The following is a 9,133-nucleotide window of genomic DNA, read 5'->3' on the forward strand; positions in this document are numbered from 1 at the left end:
TGTGGTTACTAGGAAAGCTGTGGGGATAGCCTCAATAATAGGCTGTGATTTTAAGCTTGTGACACCATTCCAGGTCACAGATGTGACACATGTCACATGTCATATCTATCAGTCAATCTGTCTATCAATATGTCTGCCTATCTATCTATCTATCTATCTATCTATCTATCTATCTATCTATCTATCTATCTATTCATTTACTTATTTGATACAAGGTCTCTCTATGTAGCCCTGGCCATCCCGGAACTTGCTATATAGACCAGGCTGACCTCAAATTCTGTTTCCAAGTGCTGGGGAAAGGTTTATGCCACCATGCCCAGCTCTTGCCGTGCTTTTGAAATGTGGGTTCTAGGGATTGAACTCCTGTTGACAGGCACTGCACCATTTGAGTCATCTATGTCCCCAGCCTCTGGTTATACTGCTTGTTTGTCTTCTCTAGGCCTTGGAGAGCCTTGTGGCTGAAGACACCATTGGCCCTGTCTTCTACCCAAGGCTCTACCATCTGATGGCTTATGTCTACATACTGATGGGAGATGCACATAGTTGTGACTTCTTCCTGAACACGGCTTTGGAGCTTTCTGAGACACAAGGGAATTTGCTGGAGAAATGTTGGCTAAGCATGAGCAAGGTATGTACCATCAGCCACCATGCCACGGTGTGTGTGTGTGGGTGTGGGTGTGTATGTGTGTGTGCGCCCATGCATGTGTGTGTGTGTGTGTGTGTGTGTGTGTGTGTGTGTGTGTGTGGTGGGTTTACATATGTGGGGACGTTCACCCTTCTGAGGAAGCCTCAGAATCCACTTCTCAGTTGGGTTTTAGGAGGCATGGTAAGTCCTTGCCTTAGTCCACTTGGGCTTACGAGACGTTTACTGCCCATAGTTTTGCAGGCTGGCAAGTCTAAGACTGTGGCGTGGAATTCAGTATCTGATGAGGATGCTGCCCTCATTGAATGTGCCTCTGGCTGTGCCCGCATCAGTGGCAGAAGGAGCAGGAACCAGAGACATAGCCCTACTCTGACACCTGTCACCTGAATTCTTACAGAGACCTCCACTCAAGTGAAGCTAGGATTCTTGACATTGATGCTGAAACTAATTTGAGGCTAACTCCTTAAATAGAAGTAGAGCTGGGGTGTATTAAGAAGAGGCTTAAACATAGGTTTAAGCATGGGCACTAATAGTACTTAGAAAAATGATAGCACACACACAACTCTGGATGAGCTTTTCAAGAGAGAATCATATATTGTATGATTCTGGTGGCCTCTGAAATCGCCTTGTCCAAAGGTGGTTCCTGGAGATGTGTTGGATTGTATGACTGTTATGATATATCACGTGGGGGACCCCAGCTGGCCGGGCCAGGGTATCTTACGTGTGCAGGGGAGCCCGGTGGGCAGAAACAGCAGCAGATGGTGGCGCATCGAACAGTCACTGACCCCCAGGTACTGCATCCATGTGGAAAGTGTTTATTATAATAGAGAGATGAAGAGAAAGATAGGAAAGAGAGAGACAGAAAGAGAGAAAGGAGGGAAAGCAGAGGTATGTGGAGAGAGAGAGGGGGGGAGAGAGAGAGAGAGGAAGAGAGGAAGAGAGGAAGAGGAAGAGAGGAAGAGGAAGAGAGACAGGAAGGGCAAGGGTTTTGCCTTTATGTCAGGACACAGGGTGGCCCCAAGGGGCGGGTTTCCAAGGGGCGGGTCAGAATACTAACAAGGACACCATCTGCCACAAGGAAGCTAAGACTTTTTATTTATATATACACATACACATACACACACACACACACATACACACACAAACACACACAACTGCAAATGACGCTTATGGTCTTTTTCTGAGGTTTCTAGAAAACTGCAGCTCCACAGCTAGGGAGGGAATAAAGCTATCTTCAAAGTTACCTGTGGGGCTTCCACACAGATTGTTAGGATTTTAGTATTCCTATTTAAGATACTTGTATGGGAGAGGAACCTTGTCTCTATGTTGGAACCTTCACAGCTCATTTTGTTGACTGAATGGGCATTCTTCACTTCAGCCAGATTCTAGAACAGCGGTTCTCACCCTTCCTAACGCTGCGACCCTTTAACACAGTTCCTCATGGTGTGCTGACCCCCAACCAGACAATTATTTTCATGGCCACTTCCTGTCATTTTGCTACTGTCATGAATGATAATGTAAATATCTGGTGGTCTTAGGCAGCTCCTGTGAAAGGGTCATTGGATTCCCAGCGCGGCTGTGACCCACAGGTTGTGAACCACTGCTCCAGAGTAAGCAGCCCTCCCTGTAGCACAAATCCTAGTTGGTCTTGTAATAAAAACCTGGAGCCAGATATCAGAGCAAAAGCTGAAAGATCAGAGAAACAGGGCAAGTCACAGCCACCACCACCTCTTCCCTCACCAACTCCTCAGCCTGAAAGAGGAGGGAAGAGCAGGGCCAAACTCCTGTCTCCTCCCGCAAGGTATATTCCTTTCTCTGCCCAGCCATATCACTTCCTGTTTCAACCTTCCTAGTGCTGGGATTAAAGGTGATGGTGGTGCACGCCTTTAATTCCAGCACTCGGGAGGTAGAGGCAGGCGGATCTCTGTGAGTTCGAGGCCAGCCTGGGCTACAGAGTGAGTTCCAGGAAAGGTGCAAAGCTGCACAGAGAAACCCTGTCTCGAAAAACAAAAACAAACAAACAAACAAACAAAAGGGTGTGTGATCCCAAGTGCTGGAATTAAAGGTGTGTGCCACCACTGCCTGGCTCTGTTTCTCTTTTAGACTGGATTCATCTCATGTAGCCCAGTGTAGCCTTGAACTCACAGAAATCCAGATGATCTCTGCCTCTGCCTCCTGAGTACTAGGATTAAAGGTGTGTGCCACCACTGCCTGACCTCTGTGGCTGGCTCTGTCCTCTGATCTTCAGGCAAGCTTTTTTTCTTAGATTGCAAACCATGTATCACCATACCTTCCTTTCTGGTGTTCTCTTAATTTTCCCGGTCTTTCTATTCTCCCTACTTTTTGCCTGTCCAAAGAATGGAAGGGGGGGGGGGGGGGAAGTTGTTCTCTCGTGCTCTTTTGTAAGGATATAAACCCCAAAGCCCTCAGAACCAAATCACCCAAATCCCTGACATTCAGTACTATCACCTTAGGGGCTGGCCTCCAGCATGTGGATTGTGGGGGAATAGACACACATTCCAAGCACCGTAATCATAGACCTTACCAACAGAGGGCCTATACTCGCAGCTCAGAGCTTTGCATTTCTTGTTACACTTCAGAGAATTCCCTCATGCAAACCCCCTTAGTACTCAGTCTCTCCCCATCTCTGTGGCTTCTTCACATTCCTTTTGCTGTCCACGTGGGAACACCTTAAAGGTAAAACTCGGGCTCTGCACCCAGCACGGTATTGTGAAATAAGCAACTACATGTGCGATTATGTGTGCTTATCTGAAGATGCGCCCAAGTTCTACTGGTTTGGACAACAAAAATCATTTTTATCAGGTGTGCATGTTAATGCAAGCCTTCAATCCCAATGCTGGGGAGGTAGAGCCAGGAGGATCAGGAGTTCAAGGTCATCCTCAGTTACGTGGAGAATTCAAGGCCAGCTTTGGTTGTAGGAATCCTCTCAAAAACCAAAACAAGAAAGAAAGAAAAAAGGAGATAAGAAAAACAAGGAAAATGAAAAAAGAAGCCAGCTGGTGGTGCACACCTTTAATCTCAGTACTCAGGAGGCAGAGGAAGGCAGATCTCTGAGTTTGAAGCCAGCCTGGGCTACAGAGTGAGTTCCAAGACAGCCAGGGCTGTCTTGAAAACCTGAAAAAGAAAGAAAAAAAGATCCCCTTTGTCTGTGAATTCCCCTGTTTTTAAAAGCTCAAAGGAGCCAGAGCCATGTGTGGCAGTACAAGTACATAATTCTAGGTCTCCAGACACAGGCAGGAGAACCAGCCCAAGTTCAAGGTTAGCCCAGCCAAGGCTGCACAGTGAGACCCTATCTCAAAACAAAACACGCTCAGGGACACATTTTTGGAATCTGGTCGGTCTTCCACATGCCAGGAGTACTGACTAGGCCTGTGTTCTCTTTCCTTCCTCTCAGGAATGGTGGTACTCAGCCTCGGAGTTCATGTTCATGGGAGATCATTGGCTTCAGACCGTCTTGAGTCTTCCAACATGGGATCAAATCGCATCAGGCAATGTAGCCCTTCAGGATGTTCAAAGGAACAAATTCCTGATGAGAGTTAATATCCTGGACAATCCTTTTTAATATTTCATGAACGAGAATAAGATTGCAGTAAGAACCTTTTTTTTTCTTTTTTTCTTTTTTGCCATGATCCATTATTGTCCTTCCTCCATAGCCAGCCCCACCAGGTTCAGATCTGGAACCTTCCTAGTCGGTCAGCACCGGTCAGCACCTGCCTTGCTGTATTGAACTTCGCACAGCTGCCGGATATAAAGGCAAGGCTGTGTATCTTTTCTCAGGCTGTTTGCTTAACCTGTGGTGCTCAGCCCATGCAAAATCCAATCATATCGATCAGTATCAGGGGCCGGAGGGGTTCTGGTGTCCCTGAAGGAAGGGTTGACAGAGACTTGCAGTCCCAACAGAAGCAAAGCTCAGTAAGGGGTAGCGCACTTCCACACACAGGAGGAACTGGGCTGGAGCAAGAAAAAGTCTGGTAGCTCCAAGGGCAGCTGTACACAAAGGGTCCGCGCTTTCCCACATATCTTGCCGATACGCAGTTCTCCAGACAGCTTCGTATGTTGTACCTTTCATTAGCATCTTAACTCTACCCAGGGGGCTGTTTTAGTAGAATAATAAGTACTGTTCATGTTCAGAAACTGGCTGTGGCTGTGGCGGCAGGCGAGCTGGTTTTCGCTGGCCTCACTTCGGAGGTGTTTCCAGCCTTCAGAAGGCTCTAGGAGCCTTCCAGCCCTTGGTCTGTTCCATTCTCCTGCCTCGGTATGAGAAATGCTAGTATCAAGGTAAAGTGAGGTCTTGTGTTACGCGCCACCTCGGGCATGCCGTGCCAGGGGTCAGAAGAAATGTGGAGTTGGTTCTGACCCTCACCTGTATGTGGTTCCAGAGATCAGCCTCAGTTTGCCCAGTGTCTTGGAAGTAGCGCAATACTGCAGAGGCCAAATCCCTGTTACCTCCGGAACCAGCCAAATTAGAAAGGATACAGTTTGCAGAGGCCGAGTGCATCTTCCAGAGCCATGGGGATGGCCCCAGTGGCACCTCGCGTCTGCAGAAATAAATGCTTTAAGTAGAAACAGTAATTTTGATGTGGGTATACTTTACGTGCTCCAAGTTTGTAAGCATGTTAAAAACATTTAACTCACAACAGTATTCATCTTTATTTCCCAGATATAAGGGCAAGGCTACACAGTATTCTTAACCTTTTTTGTTGGTGGAAGTTAGTGGCCTGTTAATGTGAATGCACTAAAGGTTTTTACCTGTTAGTCACAAGGATGTTAGGTCAGACACGAAGCAGGGAAAAGGAACAGGTCTTCAGGGAGGAGCTAAAGAGCTGAAGATAAACTGTATTTAGGCAATGGACCCACAACATTCCAACCTCTCCCTACAATCACTGAATTTCTAATCTGCCCATAAGCTCTCCAGAAGACGCCCAGATGTGTGGTTTTTTTTTTCCAGGAAGACACACACACACACACACACACACACACACACACACACACACACACACACACACACACGTTGACCAAGCATCACATTTCATGCATACAGGGACTAAATGCTAACTTTCCAGTGTCAATAGCAAGGCTCGTTCCCAGGATCTGATATAGAAAAGGCTGAGTAGCCAACAGGATAGCTCTTTTCAGGAGAGAGGAACAGCTGGTAAAGCTGTTAAGGAAGAAACTCCCGGATCCCGGATCGTATCATTGGAGTCTACTAGCCATTATGATCCAGTGCTTTTTATCCTCTGTACTTGACATTGGGAGGTATAACAAGAGTAATACACCAAAAATTAAAATAGCCAAGAACACTGTCTCGCTTAACCAAGTAAAGGCAGAAGAGGAGGAAGCAGGCATATTAAACCACCAAAATTTACATATTTAAAAAGAAACTAGCCTAGCAGTGGTGGTGCACACCTTTAGTCCCAGCGCTTGGGAGGCAGAGGCAGGCCTTGGTCTACAGAGTGAATTCCTGGACAGCCAAGACTACACAGAGAAATCCTGTCTCAAAAAAACAAAATAAGTAAGTAAAAGAAACCAGATCAGCCATGTTTTACCCTGCTTTTATAGGTATGTGTATTCTATGAGCTATTTTATTTAAAATTGGATTATTGGGAGCTGAAGAGATGGTTCGGTGGTTAATTAAGAGCACTGGCTGCTCTTCCAGAGGTTCCCAGTTTGGTTCCCGGAACCCATATGACAGTTCACAACTGTCTGTGACTCCAGTACCAAAGGGATCTGATGCCCTCTTCCGGCCTCCAAGGTCACCAGCATGCATGTAATATAAAACATATGTGAAAGCGAAAAACTCATACACATCAAAAAAATCATAATAAACCTTAAACAATTAAAAGTTTAGAAGACATGGCATGGTGGCACATGCCTTTAATCCCAGCAGTCAGGAGGCAGAGACAGGCAGATCTCTGAGTTCAAAACCAGCCTGGTCTACAGAGTGAGTTCCAGGGCTGCCAGGGCACTGTGAAAAGAGACCCTGTCTCAAAAAAAAAAAAAAAAAATGTTAATTAAAACTAGAGTACTTTAACAAATCTATTATCTTTTAATTTTAGTGTAGAAAAGTGGTAAGTTACATTACAGAAGAAATTAGATAACAATATAGGGTTTCTTTAAATTTTCTAACAAGATTTTCTAATGTGACAGAAATTATTAAAAAGTGATAGGAACAAAATATCAGACCTACTAGAAATTCTGACTTTATAGGCTTTATCTCCATAAACAGGTCTTATTTCTTTTTGTTGTTGTTGACTTGTTTTTTCAAGACAGGGTCTTAGTGTGCCGTTCTGGCTGTCCTGGAACTCACTCTGTAGACCAGGCTGGCCTCGAACTCCCAGAGATCCACTGGCTTCTGCCTTTTGAATGCTAGGATTAAAGGCATGCGCCACTATGAGGCTTTCTTTTTATTTTAATGATTAGAAATGGAAATGGTACTCAAGTAGGAGTTACTATAATGTTGTCCATTTCTCTTTCAATAGCAAAAATACAAAACTGTTGAATATTTTAAATATTTATTACTTTTAATTATGTGGTGGGAGCTGCATATGCGTGCAGGTGCCCATGAGGGCTTTGGAACCCCCCGGAACTGGAGTTATAGAGAGGTGTGAGCCACCCGGAGTGATTGCGGGGAGCTGAATCCACTCTCTTAACAGCTGAGCCATTTTCCCAACCTTTTAAAATGTTTAATTTACTGCACTTTAACCTTTTTGTTATCAATAGAAACAGTAACTATGCCTGACTCAGTTAATTTTCTTTCCTTAGGAAAAAGTTTTTTGTTTGGGTTATAAGAATTTGGTTTGAAAATATAGGTACTTGCTGGGCGGTGGAGGCTCACACCTTTAATCCCAGCACTCAGGAGGCAGAGGTAGGTGGATCTCTGTGAGTTCGAGGCCAGCCTGGTCTACAGAGTGAGCACCAAAGCTACACAGAGAAATCCTGTCTCGGAAAAAAAAGAAAAAAGAAAAGAAAATTAGATACTCTCAATGCACTTTATTTTGGGAGATTACGCTTTTGTCAACATAAAAGCTATATATATTTTTTAATCTGTATTATACCAAAAAATGAGAAAATAAATTATTTTGTAAAGACAGTGAAAACACGAATCTTTTTTAAACATGAAAACTAGGTTCCAATTAGGTAGGGTTCCAGATACGACACAGCTGAACACCTTTGAAACCAAGCCATTTTGACGATGTCACAAAAAGCAAACGCGCCCATCACAACAGTTCCTTCTGTCTGCAACTCCACGTAGATTCGGGGTTTTAAACCTTTTGTATAACTGTGTACTGAGTGTTGAACATATCCCCCTTTAACCCTCCCTTTCCCCTTTCCATCCCTTCTGCTCCCGTTAATCTCCTCTGTCCTGTAGACTGTTTACCCGCCACTGTCATATTTATATACTTGTGATTTTACACAGATTCAAAGAGCTTGCAGCCCGTTCTTCACCGAGGTCATCTGGACAGTCAGTACAGAACTGTCCTCTCTTCCCCTGCTCATCCACCAGGAAACCAGCCTTTTTTGTCTTTAAGTAGTTTGATCACCCAAAGAGTCAAGTTCTTTTTAACTTGAACTTAGAACATACTTAAGCTTTAAAAAACAAACATGTTTTGCAGGCACGCATGTAAATGCACTGCGTGCATGCCTGGTGCCTGGCAGCCAGAAGAGGGCGCCAGATCCCCGTGGAAATGGAGTTAGAATGGTTGTAAGCCACCGTGTGTGAGCCATGAGTCAAATGCAGATGCTCCGAAAGAGCAGTCTGTGCTTGTAGCCACAGAGCCCCCAAGCTTCTTGGTCCTGCTCCCTTTATACCCTTGAATCCTTTCTGGTTCTCTTGAGCCTTCTCTCCCCCAAGGTACATGCCCTCCAGGCCCTTCTACCAGTACCTGGTTTTGATCCGTCCGCACCCTGGCAGCACTTATCTGAACATTCTGAAATTTATCTCTGTATCTTTTACATGTACATTACCAGAATGGCCAGCATGGAATAGAAGTGGACTGCTGCCGCTCTTGTTCTAGAACAGTCTGTTGGAGGTGCTTAGGTACCTTTACTTAGGGCACAGCTGTATGTGGAGTCACTGTAGCCCTACTGGAAGATAATGACACACTTTCTAAGTGTGCAAGAAAAAGGCCCTAAGACATCCTTTATGAATATGATAGAGGAAATGCAGCCTCAAAGTGGAAATGAATCCCTTAAATCTATGAAAACACAAACAGTGGAAGGAGGTGAATAAAACAGTTCATGACCTGAACGTAAAAATAGTCAATAAAGAAAACCCAAACAGAGAAATCTGGAAATGAAAAATTTAGGAACTCAAAAAGGAACCACAGAGGCAAGCTTCACCAACAAAGAATACAAGAGATAAAAGACACCCAGGCATGGAAGACACTGTATAAGATGTAAAAATGTTAAATCTAAAAAAATAAAAAAATAAAAATCTGGTACAAAACATCTAGGAAATCTGGGACACCA

The 9,133-nt window shown here is 44.6% G+C and overlaps 1 protein-coding gene across 5 annotated transcripts in view; it reads left to right on the top strand.

Annotated features, from left to right (window-relative positions):
• The window catches only part of Adcy10 (adenylate cyclase 10), a 101,467-nt gene extending 96,231 nt beyond the window's left edge, over nucleotides 1-5,236 (top strand). For 3 of the 5 annotated variants that reach the window (XM_076547897.1, XM_076547898.1, XM_042258495.2), the window contains 2 exons: nucleotides 440-628; nucleotides 4,059-4,260. In XM_076547897.1, coding sequence (XP_076404012.1) covers nucleotides 440-628; nucleotides 4,059-4,226 — 357 coding nt within the window. In that variant the 3' untranslated portion in view covers nucleotides 4,227-4,260. Of the gene's footprint in view, nucleotides 1-439; nucleotides 629-4,058; nucleotides 4,261-5,043 lie in introns of those variants that run through there. The other 2 variants (XM_076547899.1, XM_076547900.1) reach the window with 1 other exon arrangement.
• Nucleotides 5,237-9,133: the final 3,897 nt, after the last annotated feature.

This window comes from Peromyscus maniculatus, chromosome 11 (assembly GCF_049852395.1).
Source record: "Peromyscus maniculatus bairdii isolate BWxNUB_F1_BW_parent chromosome 11, HU_Pman_BW_mat_3.1, whole genome shotgun sequence".
NCBI classification, from domain to species: Eukaryota; Metazoa; Chordata; class Mammalia; order Rodentia; family Cricetidae; genus Peromyscus; species Peromyscus maniculatus.